The 18,667-nt window shown below is 48.3% G+C and overlaps 1 protein-coding gene across 1 annotated transcript; it reads right to left on the bottom strand.

Moving 5' to 3' along the window:
* Positions 1–613: 613 nt before the first annotated feature.
* On the bottom strand, positions 614–14,747 carry LOC108316010 (keratin, type II cuticular Hb5-like). The gene is made up of 9 exons (XM_017545695.2): positions 14,286–14,747; positions 11,487–11,695; positions 10,024–10,084; positions 8,570–8,665; positions 7,779–7,943; positions 7,432–7,557; positions 5,343–5,563; positions 2,527–2,558; positions 614–1,822 (listed from the first exon to the last, which is right to left on the bottom strand). Exons 1-9 carry the CDS (start codon positions 14,706–14,708, stop codon positions 1,671–1,673), a joined length of 1,485 nt encoding a protein of 494 aa, XP_017401184.1. The 5' UTR covers positions 14,709–14,747; the 3' UTR covers positions 614–1,670.
* Between the last annotated feature and the right edge of the window lie 3,920 nt (positions 14,748–18,667).

Here is an 18,667-nt window from a genome sequence, read left to right as displayed (position 1 = left end):
CAAACGTAGATTAGGTCTTTTCACATAGTCCCATATTTCTTGGAAACTTTGCTCGTTCTTTTTTATCCTTTTTTCTCTAATCTTGTCTTTTTGTTTTATTTCATGAAGTTGGTCTTCGATTTCTGATATCTTTTCTTCTACTTGATCAATTCGGCTGTTAAGACTTGTGCATAGTTCGCGAAAAAGCGCAGACGTTTTTAAAAGACCCTCTAGGGTCTCCCGCCTATAGTGAGTGGGATGTGGGAAGCAAACCCGTGGGGAGTCAAAAGGCCCGGCCCTGCTCCCCCGGACTCCACCCCTAGGCCAGGGTGCCCGCCATTGCCTTGGCTGGTCTGGAGCTGGTACCGGGAGGTCTGGTAGTGTGCCTGCGCTCCTTGGAAAAGAAAAACAACAAACAAACGAACAAACAAAACACCTTTTAAAGGCTTTTCTGTGTCATGAAATCAAATATACATTCTCGCAGCAAAATGTTTCCTACCCAGTTAGGTTTTAAAAAAAAACCTTAAAAACAAAAAGTTCCAAATAAAATAAGGTGAGAGAAATAGTTCTTCCTGTACAACAACAGAAAGAAAGTTGACCCTCCCTTCCTCACCCCTTTTGTACCTTTGCCCCCACCCTGCCCTGGTGTGTGTGTGGGTCTGACCTTTTAGCATAGACAAAGCAGAAATGCAAAGGGGCTAGACCAATCCATGAGAATCAGAGGAAAAGTCACTTCATGGCCATAATTGTCTGACTGTCCTCTTTCCTCTGCCCACATAAATCTGTGGTTCTCAAACGTTAGTTCTTCTAGGAATCACCTGGAAGTTTGTTAAAATACAGATTCCTGGACTCATCCCTAGAACTTTGGATGGAGAGTTCTGGCTGGAGCCCAGGATCTGCACATTTGGCAACTACCCCACAGGGATCCTGATGCAGGTGGTGGTCCGGTGCATTGTGAGATGCACCAAAACAGTCAGGGTTTGGGTGGGTTGCGAAGACAATAAAGGAGGCAGGTATTAACCTGGTTAATAAGAAAAAGCCTTTTGCCATTGACGTTTAACAAGCACACTAAGAGAAAGAAGGAGCCATAAAGGAATTATGTAAATACAATGAACTTCCAGAAAACCAATGGTATAAACCCAGCTGATTAGCTCTGTCAGCCTTTCAATCTGGTTACATGAATAGTTGGGGGACTCTGGGGATATACAATCTCTCAGAGCAAGTGAGAAGCCCAGCTCTGCACCCCCACTGCCCTTCAATGGTGAGACAGTATCTGGAGTCCCTCTCATCCAAGGGCAAAACACAGAGATGTTCCCACACACTGCACATCCTCTAGCTGGCTCCTTTCCAAGAGGGTCTGGCACACAGTCGGGACTTAATAAACATCTGCTAGCCTGAAGTTAACTAGGGAAGACAATGACTGAGCAATTTATAGCAAAAAACCTTTCTATTTCTTTCCTGGACCACAGGAAGGGGGAGAAGCAATGGAAGTGAAAATAACATCAAACCCAGGGTTTACACCCGAAGAGCAAATCATTAACTCCAATAAGAAGGAAACAGGAGAGTTAGTTCTGGGTTCTCTGTAAGGGGAAATTACTAAGCTGACATTTGGGCATGTAAAAGAAAAGATTTCCACTCCCTAACCCACACTGCCCCCATCAGAACACATGGGTCCAGAGTCCCACCACCCTCTACACAAACTGCACAGACCAGGCACTGGAGCAGGCCCTCACCACAGAGGGGGACCACAGTGCACCACTGCTTATGGCCACGCCCCCTGAGCCACGGTAGACAGTGGAGTCCACATCCCCGCAGACCACGCCACCCTCGGAATGGCTCACACCTGTGGACAGAGACACGAGTGAGAATTCTCTTCCATCTCAGACATGTTATGACCAAGAATCCTTTAGAATCAATGATTAATTCTCTTCCTACTCTGAAGAACCACCAGCATGAGCCTTTTTAAACTACAGGCAAACCTAAATCCATGGCCATCTGCTTATTCAGGAGTGTGATTAGCAAATTGCACATCTAGCTCTACTTGGACCAGGCTGATGTTGAGATGTTTTCATGCAATCTTTGAGCAAAAACTGATTGATCACACTAGAGGAATCATCTAGACTAGAGAGGTGAGGGGAATCAGACACCTGGGCCAGGGGCTGTGTATATACTGGATTATTAGAGATTTACAAGTTGACTCAGAGACCCAGATGATCAGAATATAAACCTAGCATTTTTTCTTGCTAGAACATGCTACCACTTGAGAAGTATTCTGTGTGTAACTAAAGGGCTTGAGCTATTTTTGCAGAACCAAATAGGTGTTCAGAATTTGCCACATTCATTAACTTAGACTTTATGGATGTTCCAGATGGATCCATGTGGAGGTCAAATATTTGAGGTCATTAGTTTTTCTGGATCCCAGAGATATCAGCTCCAGAGTCCCTTGTCTACCACTCCATAGATGGAGGCTTATTCATCAGTTAGATGCACTCTAATATTAAGATTACTGACACCCCAACGAGCCATGCCCACACACAGCCAACTTACAGATATTGACTGAGCCCATGCCTTCAAACAGCCTGCAGGGAGAGGAGAGAGTATACAGTTAGTGCTGAGTTCCTCTGCTTTTGCACCAAACCTATTCTCCTCCATGCTGAAGGAAGGAAGGGGCCCTAAGAGGCAGAGGCAGGATACCACCTGCTACAGACAGCATCGGTGCCTGCCCTGCTTGCTGGGATCCTCAAAGGACAGGAGCACATTAGGTTACAGGATCCAAAAGGTCACTTTATTTCATGTTTGCCTTTTGGCCATGGAAGTTTGGTAAACTGAGAAGTAGAGATGAGGGGGCATCCTCCTTGTCCCTTGGCTGGGAATTCTATCACAGCCAAAGTGGTGATGGAAGCTGCTGAGCAGGAAAAAGCTTGCCCATTACTCAAATGCATTCATTTTTATCCCATGATTTTAAATGCTACCCCAGACATCTACCTGATTTCATTCAACACAGAGGGAGGCTGGACAGTATGGTGTGGTTAAGAGCCTGGACTCTCAAGCCAGGCTGCCTGGACTCTCAAGCCAGGCTGCCTGGACTTAAATCTGTCTGTGCCTCTTACTAGCTGGGTGACCTTGGGCAGGTCACTTAGCCTTTCTGTGGCTCAATTTCTCCAGCATAAAATGAGGATGATAACATCCGCCTGAAAGGATTGTCGTAAGGTTTGATTAAGTTCTACATGGCAAGTGCCTAAAATGGAGACTGGCACATGGTAAGGAAATCGGATATGTTTGCTACCAACATTATAAACATCTCATTTCTGTAATCCCAGCACCTTGGGAGGCCAAGGCAGTTGGATCGCTTGAGCACAGGAGTTGGAGACTAGCCTGGCCAATGTGGTGAAACTCTCTTTCTACTAAAAATACAAAAATTAGCTGGGCATGGTGACACACATTTGTAGTCCCAGCTACCCGGGGGGCTGAGATAGGAGAATCACTCGAACCCGGGAGGAGGAGGTTGCAGTGAGCTGAGATCGTACCCCTGCCCTCCAGCCTGGGCGACAGGCTCTGTCTCAAAAAATATGTATATATCATTTATGATGAGACATTTATACCACTATAGTGGGCTTTTTTATAAACACCCCCTCCTCCCTTACACCTACCTGCACTTTCTGTTCTGTCTCCCTGTTTGTAGCTCCCCACTTCAAATCTTTTTCCCCAGGAAAGCTCTACTCTGCTTCATTCTGCCCAACTCAAAATACTCCTTTGCTCCTCTTTGGAGTGAGGACGTACACATCTGGCTCACTTTCCTGCCACTCAGTCTGGCATTGCCACAGCCTTCGGACTGTGCCCTTTCAAGGAACCCACGATGCCCATCGTGATGCCTGTGGAACCACAATGCTGGCAACATTTATCTCTGAGTTGAGAGGTTCTGGCCACTTTTGTTTTCTTATTTTCTGTATTGGCAGCACTGAACATTACTTATGTAATTAAATTAAATATTTTAAATGCCAAGAGGAGGCAGTCTATTAAAAGGTCAATGGCCCTAGTACACATAGAACAATATGCTAAGTCAACTTTAAAATCACATGCACTGGAAATGTGTACCAGTAATTCTGTAATTGAGTTATTCACCCATTAGTATCATAAAGAAAACAAGTGCACGTCCCAGCTGCCCACTAAATGCTAGTGAGTGGGGTGGGGGCTTCAGTATCCAAAGCCTCAGTCTCCATGGCTTCACCCAAAGCCTGAGGAAACTGACAGAAAAGCGTGTGTGCTTGAATCAAGCACGGAGCAAGTCCAGCCACGTGGCCTGGCTGCCCTGAGTGTCACTTCATGGACGGTTTCTAAAGCCACCCAGGCCTCTGAGTTCTCTCTCCATGGGCGCTGCCCTGCCTGACCATCGACTCATGACTATCACCTCCTCCCACCGGGGCTTACCATGTTCCATTAAAACTCACCTATCCTGCAACAGCCTTACGAGGTGGGTTTTGTGATTATCTCTGTTTTACAGCTAAAGATACTGAGGTATAAAGAGGTCACAAACTAGTAAGTGGTGGAGCTGGGATTTGAACCCAGAGTGGGCTCATGGCCTGTGCTCTTCACCTCTGTACTTGCTAGTCTAGTCTCCCCGCCCTGAAGGGACCCAACTAGAAGCTCTAATGATGTGGCCGTCCCAAGTCTAGAGGCCCATGCAATCATCCCAATCGTAAATACACATCACTCTGCCCTGCACAGGCTTCACCTGCCCTCAATTCTTGGTTCAAATTGTCAGCATAGCTTGGAGTGTCCTGTCTCTTTCCTGCCTCCTCAGCTGTTGAGAAGGCAGCCTCCTTCTCTGACACATTCCCTGGGCCACTGACCCCAGGCCCCGGAGGACGGACGTATGTCCGCCCTGTCCTCTTTTGCAAGGACAGAACTTGCGCTACTCGTTTCTACTCCCCGGTCCTGAACACCAGGCTGTCCAGGTTGATTCTTTGCACATCCCAAATCGAATGGCCTTTAACTAATTTTCTGAATGATGTCAGCTTTAAGAACCCACTGAGGCTAATTGCAGAAACATTCTTTTAGCCAAGAGGGTAGAGTAGAGGCCTTGGAAGGGGCTTCAGGTTCCAGCCTGAGGGGCTGTACAGGAGGGAGAAGCACACTGGCAGCCAGCCAGGAGACTGGTGCGTTTTAGCTGAGCCATTAACTGGCTGTGCTCTTGGGCAAGCCCCTTCCCCTCTCTGGTCTCAGTTTCCCTATCTGCAAAATGGGGACATGGTTGGAGTCCATAATTTTCCGGAGTCTTTCCCAATTTGAACATTCTCTGCCTAGAGGATTTCAGTCCAGCTCTGAGTAGGGATGTGAAGGGACCCTGGAGCCCCCGTCCTCACCGGATCTCCTCGCCCTCCAGCAGTTTGCAATAAGTGGTAATCTCCACGTCCAGGCCCAGCTTGGAGTTCATCACCACCTGGTACTCCTTAAGCAGGCAGGCCATGTCCTGCTTGGCCTTCTGCAGGGCACCCTCCAGTTCAGCCAGCTTGCAGCGGGCATCGCTGAGGGCCGCCTCACCCTGCTGCTCAGACTGGGCCACTGCAGCTTCCAGCTTGCAGCGCTGTGGGGACGGACAGAAGGGAAGGAGTTTGAAAAGAGTACAGGTTGTGGGGACTCTGGTGGGTCTCCAGTGGCCTGGGCCTATTTTATCTCCTTTCAAAATGGTTAACTTTTGAATTTGATACTATTTAAAAGAAATACATCAATGTCCCTAAATGAACTAGGCAGGGACATTTGGATCTTTTTTTCCTTCATTTTTGCACACTTTATCATAAAACTGACTTGAGTTTGGCAGGTGAGCCATTAGAGGGAGGAAGTGTTAGCATGGAAATAGGAATTGTCATTATTACTGACATCACCTTAGACTTGTTCCTTTACAAGTCACTTTCATAGATGTTATCTTACTTGACCTTGGAAGTTATTCTTCCAGCTTGTCACAACAGGCATTATTATTCCCATTATGCAAATGAAGAAATTAAGATTCTGAGAGACTGTGACTTGCCCTAAGCTATCCAATTAATTAGTGCCCAGCCAGGTATTCAAAAGCCATGGTGCAGGGTCTCACTCTTTGGCCCGCTGAGATCAGCATGCTGAAAGAAGCTCCCACGCACAACTCCCAGCACGCAAACCACAGCGGCTCCCTTCACCCCACTAAAGAAAGCATGTCAGAAGCAAAATGAACAAGAGCAATGTTATTACAGGGACAGCTTCGAATCTTCTCTAATTTCATATCTAAAAAGTAAGCATGTGCGTATTTCATCACTCCGCTCTTAACTGTAACAAATTACTAGTGACACATCCTGCACCGTGATGAAGAACAGCAACACAGCGGGGAGAAGACACATGGAGCCAGGCATGTGTGGGAGCTCACTGTTATGATGCAGGTACTATTACAAATCACTGGGGAAAGAATAGATTACATACTTTCTTACGATATGTAGAAAAATTAACTTAGAACCCTGCTCACTGTGTATACCAAAAATAAAGTTCAGGTGGATTACAGATCTAAATGCAAGAGGTAAAACTATAAAATTAATGGGGGGGAAATTTAAGAGCTACCTCCATTACCTCAAAACTCACTAAGTATAAACCATTAAAGGAAGAACTTAAGATGGATTTGGGCACATCCAGGTTAAATATTTGGGTTCAGGCCAGGTGCGGTGGCCCATGCCTGTAATCCCAGCACTTTGGAAGGCCAAAGTGAACAGATCACCTGAGGTCAGGAGTTCAAGATCAGCCTGGCCAACATGGTGAAAATCCATCTCTACTAAAAATACAAATATGAGCCAGGCCTGATAGTGTACACTTGTGGTCTCAGCTACTGGGGGGCCAAGGCAGGAGAATCGCTTAAACCTGGGAGGCGGAGGTTGCAGTGAGCCGAGATCGCACCATTGCACTCTAGCCTGGGCTAAAGAGCAAGACTTTGTCTCAAAACACACACAAAAAATGGGTTCAATAAAAGACAGACAACTGATAGACTGAGAGAAAGTTAATTGCAGCATGTGTAACTGACAAAGGCTTACAATCCAGATAGAATGACCAAGAAATACTGCAAATCACCAAGCAAAAAGAAGGGAACCACAGTAGAAAAATGGGTGGATGTATGAGTGGACAGTTGTTAGAAGGGGAATACAAATAACTAGCAAGTGTATGAGGAAACATTTCCTATCACTAGTTAACCAAAGAAATAAAAGTTAAAATAACGATTAGGCGCCAGCTTATATCTACCAGATCCACAAGCATTAGAAAGTTTGACAAAGCGAGTGTTGGAACAGGAGCCCTCGTGTGCTGATTATAGGAGAGTACTCCGGCACAATTCAAATACACCCCTCTCCAAAGAGGATAGCAGTCCCTGAAGATAGGAGGGAAGCAGCAACCAGACAAGAAGCGGCAGGTGTACTGCTGAGTGGGGTCTGGGCACCACCCAACCTGCTGCTTCGCATTCTCCACCTCTGCCGTCAGCCTCTGGATCCTGCGGTTCAGCTCGCTGAGCTCACCTTTGGTTCTTCGGAGGTTCTCACGCTGCTGGGTCACTGTGGCCTTCACCTCCTCGCACTGCGGGTTGAGAGGCAAACATGCAGAAACGATGGCTGGAGGCTGCTGTCCCCGGCCCCATCAGCCAGCCCACTGTTCCACAGCTCTCCCACCTCCTGACCCTGCTCCGCCCAGGACCTCAGCTGCAGCCCCTCTAGAGTGCAGGACTGTGTTTCCCAGAGAAACTTGAGGCTCACAGCTGTCCTCCTGGCTCAGTGGGGCAGCCCTGCCCTCCAGACTACCTTGGTTTGGTACCAGGTCTCAGCCTCTGCCTGGCTGCGGCTGGCAATATCGTCATACTGAGCCTTGATCTTGGCCACAACCAAGTCCATGTTGAGCTCCCGGCTGTTGTCCATCTTCACCACCACGGACGTATCAGAGATTTGTGATTGAAGGAGGCAGATTTCCTGTGGGAGACAGCAACCAGTGAAATCCCCTTCTGATCCCATCTCCTCAGAAATTTTTTTAAGTCCCAACTCTGAAATTAGAAAACTACCAGCAAGTCAGGAAAATCTAAAACCTGTAGCTATAAGAGGAAAAGGCTCGATTTGGGACCGTGGCCTCAAAGCCATGAGTAATGTGGAATTCTACTAATATAGGCATCCACAGAACCGGATTGATGTGTATGCCTGGGTCGCCCCGCCGTGGGGCCTGGATGATCCAGATCAACTGTAGCTTTATGCACAAATCTAATCAACCAAATTGTGGCCAGAGATAGAGGCCTGGATTATCTGCTTGGGTTTTTACACTACCTGAATTAATAAATTGTCAGATCTCCACTTCATGATGCAGGAATTAACCACATTCTTTCAAATCATCTTAGAGGAAGGGCATCACCCACTTCCATTTTGAAAAGAAGCCCAAACAAGAGAAAAATCCTCTCTGATCACAGAAGGAAAAACATCCAGACCTTAGGAGAGCCGAGAATGCATGGCTTTCCCCAGAACCCAGGAACCAGGACAAGCCACACTCCAAGAAAACCCTCCTCTGCCTCCTCTCTCACTTGCTCTTCCGGAGATGGGGAGAGATTTACCTCCTCATAGAGGGACCGCAGGAAGACTGACTCCTCCCTCAGTGGCTCCACATTGGCCTCCAGGTCTGCCTTACGCAGATAGGCGCAGTCTACATCCTGGTAGAGACAGACACGAGAGGGTGGGAAGTGGCCTTGGTCCCCTCGCTGTGCCCTGAGCCCCGGCACTCCCCAACGGGCCCTTAAGCCATCTCCTGGCCCACCTCCCTGCCTCTAGCCTGCTCCTGCCCAGCCACCCTGCACTTACAGGTCTAACCTAGACTTCTCATCTTCGCCTTCAGGGCCCCACTAGAAGTGGAGAGCCTTTGTAATCTGCCAGTGAGTTACCTCCCATTGCATAAATGAGACTACCTGGGGAGAGGGGAGAGAGGTCTGACCCCTTCCAGAGCTGAGGACCTTGCCAAAGAAGGAAACCTGACGTCACCGCCCAGAACGTCAGGCTGCTGCCTCCCAGTCAGGCTGACCCACAGAGCACAAGCATGTGACAGTCACAGAGCCTCTCTAGAGGTTGTCCTCAGAGCCCAGGTCAAGAAATACCCAAAATCCAAATAGCTGACTCTCATGCCTGAGACCCAGGCCGAGCCTCTATTGGCAGATCTGTCAGCAGCCCTCTCTCCACTCTGTGATACTCACAAATAAGGAAGCTGGCAAGCAAGCACATTGCTTTTTAAAGAACATTCACAGCTGGACGCGGCGGCTCACACCTGTAATCCCAGCATTTTGGGAGGCCGAGAAAGGTGAATCACCTGAGTTTGGGAATTCAAGACCAGTCTGACCAACATGAAGAAACCCCATCTCTACTAAAAACACAAAATTGAAAAATAAATTAGCCGGGATGGTGGTGCACGCCTGTAATCCCAACTACTCGGGAGGCTAAGGCAGGAGAATCACTTGAACCCGGGAGACAGAGGTTGTGGTGAGCCAAGCCAAGATAGCGCCATGCACTCCAGCCTGGGCAACGAAAGTGAAACTCTGTCTCAAAAAAAAAAAAAAAAAAAAGAACATTCACATGTACTTTCACTCACCAAGATGAAACAAAAGGGAAATCATTTGCGGCTTTATTCCTCTGGGTTTTTCATCATCACCAATTGCATTGAATGACGGCCACACTTTGAAATCATTAATAAGCTGAGAACAACACCCAGTCTGGGATAACAGGAGAAGGCAATGCCCAGGTGACAGAATTAAAATTGAACATTTCAGCCAATCCAGTAGTTTTTAAAAAGTCAAGCAGTAGCATGGTGAGGTTTTCTTTTTACAAAGCCTCCGTCGGCACCACCTGGGTTCCTGCATGGGCTCCTCGATGGCTTCTGCAGCCAATATAACCCACCTTCTTGTGCCAGGGGCTCCAGTGCCTTCCCACCAACAATTGCACTGATGGAACATGGCGGGGCCTGTGGCCTCAGAGCGTCCAGTGCCCAGGATTTAATTCTTCCCATGTGAGAATAGTCACGCACCTTCTTCAGCAGCACGAACTCGTTCTCAGCTGTGGCCCTGAGGGCCAGCTCTTCTTCATACCTGAGTAGAGACAACCCAGGTGGAAAGGACCCTGGGACTGAGGACCTGGCGGGGCCAGAGTCCAGGTGTGCCAAACTTCCTGGTTTTCTCCTTTCTCTGTGCCTTTGGAGCAGAGGCTTGGCCTCTCTGGACTTCTATTTCCCAGCCACAAAGAACCCATTGGAAGGACACTGGACTTGGAGTCCAAGTCCCTGGTATCTGGTCCCAGCTTAGACTGAAGTTGCTGCAAAACCTGAGGCAAGTCATTTAATCTCTTTGCATCTTAGGCTAAATCACAAGGTGTGCAGTAAGGCACTCAGTAAATATTTGTGGGATAAGTTAAAAACAGACATGTTCCACAGAGCCTTTAAATTCTACCTTGTACAAAACATAAAGCTCTATGAAGCCACCCCATGGGTTTTATTCCCCTTGCCCCAATATCCAAGGACTCGAATTCCTAGAAGCACCCCTTGTTCAGGGCATTCCCTCTTTCACCAGCCGGGCCCTCTTCCCCCTGCCTGTGAGACCATATCCCCGGAGCAGCCCTGCCCCCACAAGGAAGACCAGAGTTCCCAGAACATGGTTTTCATTACTTTTTAATTACACAGTCATTTTGGGCTGCACTCAGCTCTGTAATTACCGGCCCGCACAGCCCCGGAGTGGGAGACAGACCTTGACACCTGCACACTGAGGATTGTGTCTATATTTGCTTCACTCTAAGGGAAGTGAGGACCCACTGCTGGGTCCAGCCGGATGGTAAAACCTGAACCTCCAAGAATCCCAAGAAGGGTTGGAATTACCAGAACTGATTACAGGCAAAATCACCCTTCCCTCCGTCTGTTTCTATAAGGTAAGTACAGTGACACAGTGAATTTAGACTGGGTAATGGACAAACTAAACAACTCAGGAAAAAACAGATTTACATTGGAATTGGAATTGCGGAGCCTTGGGGAATTGAGAGCGTGATGATTTATCTGCAGAATAAATAAAGAGATAATCCAAGTTCATCAGATACTTGGAATGGCATCAGCCAGTTCATTTTCAGATACCTCTCCAGGGGCTTTCCCTTCCCCCCATCCTAGCTCTAATGGCTCCAGGCTCCTGCTGTTCAGTCCTGCTGGCCTTGCTCCTCCTGTTTCATTTTTTTCCTACCTCTTCATCTCTGCATCAGTCTATGCCCTGGATGTGTGTCCCATCCCTCCCAGACTGGGAGCTCTTCTTTACAAATCTTTCCCCAGCCCCCAGCACAGGACTGCAAGAGCTGGGAGCTGACACAAGGCAAAGCAGACTGGTAAGGCAGAAGTGTCTGACAGCTCATCAGGGCAACCCTGACCTTCAGCAATCTCTGCTTCTGTAGGAGTTGTGTGATCCCAGCTAAGACAGACTCTACTCCCTAGAACCATCCCAGCCCTGACATGCTCACTTCTTCTTGTAGCCCTCCAGCACCTCCTGCGTGCAGTTGAGCTCTGAGGCCAGCCTCCCGCTGTGGGCCTCCATGCACTCAGCCTCCCGCCGCAGAGTTGCAATGTGGCCCTGGAACAGGGGCTCCAGGTTGCTCTCACAGCACTCGCGGTTCTGGTGGAACTGCAGCTTGGTCTCCAGCAGCTTGTTCTGCTGCTCCAGGAAGCGCACCTGTCATTCAGGAAGGAGGAAAGAGACTTGAGGGGGAAGCCTGAGGGCGGGGGTTACCTGGTCCCCCAGAGTTCTGACTGCCCTTGAGGATGGCCCCTGTCCTGCAGAAACCTGTCACCTTCCCCAGGAGGCCAAATCATTGGCAAAGTCTGAAAGTGCAGGTCACAAGTAGTCCCCAAGTAGCTTCCCTCCACCCTCCCTGCCTCCCAAAAAGAGCACACTATTTATAACAATTTGTTTATTCTACACAGAATGAAATAACATCTGATCCTGCAGAAATATTTCACACTCTGCATAGTAGGCAAATAATAAGCCCCCCAAAAGTGTCTGCACCAGACAGATTTGAAACATGAGAAGGACTCTCAACCCACTATTACTGGCTTTGAAGATAGAAGAAGTCGGGGCAACAAGCCAAGGAATGTAGAAGACCTCTGGAAGCTGAGAACAACCTCCAGTAGCCAGCCAGCAAGAAACAGAGACCTCAGTCCTGCAACCACAAGGATCTCAATTCTGCCAAAAGCCTGAATGTCCCTGGAAACAGAGTCTCCCCTGAGGCCTCCAAAAAGAAATGCAGCCCTGCCAACATCTTAACATCAGACTCTTGAGGTAGTAAATTTGTGTTATTTTAAGCTGCTAAGTTTGTGGGCATTTGTACAGCAGCAATTTTAAAATGTATGAACCATGACTATCCCTTATTCTGATGCTGGGGTGCTGAAGCCCAGGAGTGGGGATCCCAGATCAGGAATTAAGAGACATCTCATTCTAACTCCATCACCAACCAGACCACTTCACGTCATTCTCACTGTATGTCATTGTAAAACAAGACAGGAGAAAGACATTTGCAGTGATACACTGGTGGCTCCAGGCCCTATCAGGTCCACAGGCACGCTTTACTTGGCCTGCACCCTGTTTTATAGAGATCTGATTAGTTGCCAACACTTAATAATTGAGTGGTTTCAAGTAAGAATCTGGATCTCTCTGACCCTCTTGACATACCAGAAGTTCTGGCAAGGGTAGGTAGGCCTGTGGCTGGAGTGAACAGCAGCTGCTGCCCCTCTACGTGAGCATACCTCTCAGTTTGGCTTCATTCATGTGACCTGCCAAGCCCTTGTTGAAGTTTCCAGTTATGAGCCTAAAGCAGATGTTTATTCTCCAACCCTAACGTCTTGGGAGCACAAGCCTGGTACAAACAACCCACAACTGCCTGACTATCCGTGCTTGCGGGAAAAGGAACCAAAACTCTGATTATCAAAAGGCATCTGACTTGGGTTTCAACATGCAGACCCAGGCCATGGGACAGCCCTCTGGCAGGATTAAAGCCACCATGTCAATGCACTTTGTAGTCTGGAACACAATGCAGTTTGGAGCTTGCAGGAAGAATGCTGGAGCCTGCGGGAAGAATGCCAGCCTGGTGCAATGGTATAACTTCCTCTCTCCGGACCCAGAACTGACACCTCTCAACAGAGAGATCAGCGTTCATGGGTGATGCCCAAAAAGACACATGCAAAAACCCTTTTGAGCCTGCACTCTCAGGGCTCTCACTGTGCTTTTGAGCAAATTCTGAAAAGATGCCTCCAGCCACCTGCCAGGGCACACAGCTCAGCAAGCAAAGCCTGGACTGGATTTCAACATCTCCTGCTCTTGGTAGTTGTCCTTGTGCAAGGAATAGCCTGCATAATCTACCGTCAGCTTCCTTTGTGCCGATGGAAGGGAAGAGTAATCTGGACAGCCAGCAGTATGTTAACAATGGATGCCCAGCACCTCTGTGTACAGATATGCCCATTTCTGATGTAGCGTTGGTCTGACAGCAGAGCTCCCACCTACCATCGCCCTGGTTTATGCCTTCTTATGCAGACTCAGGGTGTAAATATGCACACCATCCAGCCCTGGAAGTCGAGCTTCTCGTCCCTTAAACTTTGGTGGCTGTCTTCCCTCAAAGACTGTGAGCTCCTAGAGAGGACATCATTAGGTTAAAGGAAACCAGAGCTATACACATAACTGGGAGGACTCAGAAAATGCAATTCAACAGCCTCTCTGCAGATCATGCCTTAAGTTTCTCAACTCTCTGCCTTTAATCTATGCATGTGCTGAAGGGTATAAAGTGCCTTGGGCAGTCCCAAGAATTCACAGCCTTCCTGTGATGTCCCCACCAAAGAGGAGCAGGAAAGGAGCCTCTGATCCCTCTTTATCCTGGCTTCTGCTCCATGCTGGTGATGGCAGCATCTAATGGGGAGGTCAGATACACGTAAGCAGAGCTGTGCGCTCTGTCCACACCTTCCTACTGTGAGCCAGTGAAATCCGGAAGATGGACCACACACACACACACACACACACACACACACACACTCAGCGTGCTTGCTGCTTGCCTGTGAGCAACAGCAGCAAACCCTCCTCTTTTGTCCGGTGGTTTCAGATGCATTATTGCATTTGAATCTCATGGCAACATTTGAAAACCAAGATCCTGATTCAGCCAGATTCCCAAGGCCACATGCTAATCAGTGGCAGGAGAATTTGAACTACCCCATCATTGGGTTCAAAGTCCCTTTCCCCTTCCTAAGCCACAGTCCCAGGGAACAGCACACAGACCCACCTTGTCAATGAAGGCAGCAAATTTGTTGTTGAGACACTTGATCTGCTCCTTCTCCTCGTGCTTCACACACTGGGCATTGGGGTCGATCTCTAGGTTGAGGGGCGTGAGGAGGCTCTCATTGATGGTCACAGATGTGATGCAGGGGAGGCTGGGCCTGCAAAGGCCCCCAGCCTGGTAGCCAAACCTGCCCCTGGCGTGTAGAGGCCATCCACAACTCACCGCAGTCCGGGGAGACCCCAATGTACACAGGCTCCGACTGCCAAAGCCTCCAAGGCGCCTGTAGCCTAGCCCCCTGGGACTGCCCCCATGATGGGCCATGGCACTGACACAGCAGCGATCCCCAGGCTTGGGCACAATGGCAGAGCGGGAGCTAAAGTTCCTGACCCTGCAATCAGAGCTGGTGTGGTAGGATTGGCTCGCCATGCCTCTGCTCTGCAGGACAGTCTCCTGGACTGAGGATTGAAGGACGCTGTCTCACACTGGAGGCCTGTTATTTCTCCTGCCTTTTATTGGGCAGAGGATAGGCCTCCTGACAACATAAAAGGCAGAGAATGTTATTAACGCCCTTTATGAATGTGGGAATCTCCCACTAGGCAGACCACAAGGGCAGCTGAAACCTGCCTCTTTTAATAGGCATATCAAAGAGACCCTGCATCCCAATAAACCTGCCCTTGCTGTTCCAAACTCACAGGCCTAGACACATCTATGGAGCCCCTAATTCCCCTCCAACCTGTGAGAGAACCAGGAATCATCATCCCACCAGGCAAGTCGCGGTTTGGGCCAGCACATTCTTGAGACTCCAAGGGTCTCGTGTCCCACAAAGGTCCCACCCAGCCCATCCTTTCAGGTAGGCACTTGTGGAGCAAGCCCTTCAAGCCTTCCCCTGGGACTGCTGTTGGCTACATTTCGTCTTATAGGGTAGCCACTGGACTCTGTGTTGTCCCCCTTGAAGGCAGAAGTCATGTCTATTCACCTTTGTGTCCCCTCTGGCAACTAGTATATACCAAGTCCCCAAGCAGCCTTGGTTGAAATGAACGAACTGGACTCAGGAGGGAGCAGCCAATATCTGCAGCGTGTCTTTATCTAGTCCACAAATACTGACTGACCTTCTGCTGTGTGCCAGGCCCAGTAGCTGGCCTCTGGAGCTGGCCTGGAGCAGGTGCCTTCATTAGGCAGGCAAGGTCCCACCAGAACAGGCTCTCACCTACAGGCTGGGGGAGATAAAACTAGGTGGACAGTTTGCCTTTGAAAAACCTGACCTCACTTGGAGACAGGGGCAGGGAAGAGCCACAGCCAGAGAAGGAAATATGACCGGGTAAGGGGCACAGATCGTATGCTCTTAGCCTTCCTGGGAAGGACACTCACAGCTGGCCAGAGGGTCACAGAGGAGGCAAGATCAAAGCCAGGTCCCAGAGGACGGCAAAATCTTCAGGGAGAACAGAAAGTAGAAAAGTTTCTCCTTAAAGTTTCTTTTCTTGTTAAAGAATAAATCATAAGTGTGCTACTAACACAGCAGTAAGGACAACCCCAAATGCATAAGGGATAAATATGTCTGCCTCCTATTTTCATTGTACTCTCTTGGCCAGATGGCTAGCGAGGGTACTCTTCCTGCAGCACAAGAAGAGAAAAAGTAAAAACTGCTGTGCTGAGAGATCTGTTGTCTCAGTGCTAACTTTTCTTTGAGGCACTGAGCATCTGTTTTCAACAGAAGGTCACTCATAGCTGGCCAGAGAGTCACAGAGGAGGCAAGACCGAAGCCAGGTCCCAGAGGAAGGCAACATCTTCATGGAGATCAAAGGTGGGGTACAGAGTCTCCAGGCAGAGAACAAACCTAATTCCTAGGGAAATTAACCAGCCCATGAGATCCTTCACAAAGCAGGGTCCTTGGCCAGGGACCAAGGCCTGCCCCTGCCTCCTACACCATCCTACAGGGCGCCTTCTGTGTCACACCCAGAACGGGATGGAAATGGGACTTAATGGGGAAAGTGCCTGCCTTTTATACAGCACAGCAGCAGTCTGGAGGCGCTTATGCCAAACTGCCTCAGCCCCAGGCCCTTGAGTAGAGCTCTCTGTGCCTGAAGGCAAGAATAAAAAATAATCTTCTGGAACTGTCTCAGAGATACAGGCTCAGGGAAGGGGCACAAGAAAAGAGCCAAACACCACGGGAGAGAGTAGGGGTCTTCCTGGTCTCTTTCTTTCACATGGGTGCACATGCATACACATATACATACACGCACATGCGCTCATGCACACATCCCTCACAAGAGAAAGACACAGAGGACAGTCACCTGCTGGGAGCAGAGTGTAAGGATGGATACAGAGGGAGCAGTTTCTGGCCCAGCCCCAGGAAGCACCAGTCCGAGATGAGGACCTTCTTTCTGCATCTGCGGGACAGAGCTCCAAGGGAAACCAAGACAGCAGAGGGGTCCTGGGGAGGCACCTTACAAATTGAATTCTATAAGAAATCAATGTCCTCCAGCCATTTGTTCTTGTGGCCACGTGGCTACCTCACCACTTGCAGGCCACAGAAGGACAACTCCACACTAACTCTAACCCTTGGGGAAGAGCTTAGTGTGTCTGAAGGTGACAGGGCTCCTCCATGGTAGACACGCTAAACAAGGGAAGCAAAATAGAAACTGGAATTCAAAGCTGATGCTCTGGAGGGGCCAGTCTCATGCTGGTCTCTATTTGTTTCTTTCAGGCAACCAGCATTTACTGAGCACCTGCTATAAGCCAGGTACCTTTAGATGAGCTAGGAATATACCAGTAAATGAAACAGACAAAAACACATACTTTTGTGGGTTCACGTTACAGTGGAAGAGATAAATGATAAGCTTAGATGAATAAATTATATGTTAGATGATGATAAGTGTTATTACAGAAAGAAGAAAGAAACAGGTTAAGGGGAGTCAGGAGAGCCGGAAGAAAGAGTGGGTACAACTTTGGCTGTGGTTAGAGTAAGCTTCACTGACAAGGGGACATTTGGACAAAGGTTTTGAAGAGGTAAGTGCAAGTCACGTGGGCCAAGGAAAGAGCTTGTGCAAAGACCCACAGTGGGAACAAACAGGCCTGTCGTGTTCCCATCAAGAGCAAGGAGGCTGGTATGGCTTGTGCAGTGAGGGTGAGGGAGTGAGTATGGGCATAGTCAGAGAGATGCAGTGATGAGGGGTCTCCACACAGGTCATGGAAGCCCTGTGAGCTGTTGTCAGGACATCTGCTCCCACACAGAGTGCAGTGTAGAGCTTTGGAAGGTTTTGTGCACAGGACTGATGTGACTTGGCTTGTTTAAATGATCGCTCTGGCAGCTGCCTGGGAAAAAAGACTGTAGGCGATGTGACAGTGAAAGGAGGGAGAAGAGTCAATCCCAGGAGATGGCAGAGGCTCCTGCCAGGGAGGATAGTATGAGAATCCCTGGAGGGCATGAGAGGTGGCCAGTTATGGATAGAATTTGAGGAAAGAGCCAGCTGGATTTCTCGACCTGCTGGATTTTATATGTGAGACAAGGGGAGGAGTCAAGAACACCTCCACACTTTCTGGTAGGTTAAACTTGTCGCTGCAGCAAAGATAAGCAGCAGCACAGTGAGACAAATGCCGAGGTGAGTACCCCAAATGCTCATCGTGGCTTTGCTGACTCATGCAGCCTGGCACAAGTCACCTACCCTCTCTGGTCCCCAGTGTTCTCAACTGTACAAGCAAGGGTTGGACCGGCTGACTTTCAACATTTCCTAAGGAAGCCACATGGTCTCCTTTTTGTTGGAAATCCTTGAGAGTCACCTTGGCATTTGTCCTCTTCCAGGCTTGAGAATCAAGACATCACTATCTATCCAAATGCAGGGCTCCCTTCTTGTTCCCTAAGTACCAAGATTTCTTTTTTGCTTTATTTGGGGTGTGTGTGTGTGTGTGTGTGTGTTTACATTTTTAACCCAGTTTAATTGAGTAATAATTGTCATACAAAAAGCTATACACATTTAATGTATACAACTTGATGAGTTTGGAGATGTGTACACACCAGTGAAACAGTCACCATAATCTATGTAATAAACCTATCCATGACTTCCAAAAGTTTCCTCCTACCCTCTTTATTTGTTTGTTTATTATGTGATAAGAACACTTAACATAAGATCTACTCACTGAGCAAATTTTAAGTATGTAATACAATATTTTTAACTATAGGCACTATGCTGTACAGCAGGTCTCTAGGACTTACTCATCTTGTAGAACCAAAACTTCTTATAGTTATACTGGCCTATTTTGAGCTGATACCTTCAATTACATGCAAACACTCCGTACTTGTACTCCCTCTCCCTATCACTTTATGACAGAATTCACCTCTTTTTCTGTGTATCCATTAACCAATTTTGTTGTCATAGGTTAGTCCTCAT

The sequence above is a fragment of the Cebus imitator genome, unplaced genomic scaffold (genome assembly GCF_001604975.1).
Source record: "Cebus imitator isolate Cc_AM_T3 unplaced genomic scaffold, Cebus_imitator-1.0 Scaffold181, whole genome shotgun sequence".
Taxonomy (NCBI): Eukaryota; Metazoa; Chordata; class Mammalia; order Primates; family Cebidae; genus Cebus; species Cebus imitator.
Note: the sequence above shows the minus strand (reverse complement) of the source record. Positions and strands in the feature narration are given on the sequence as shown.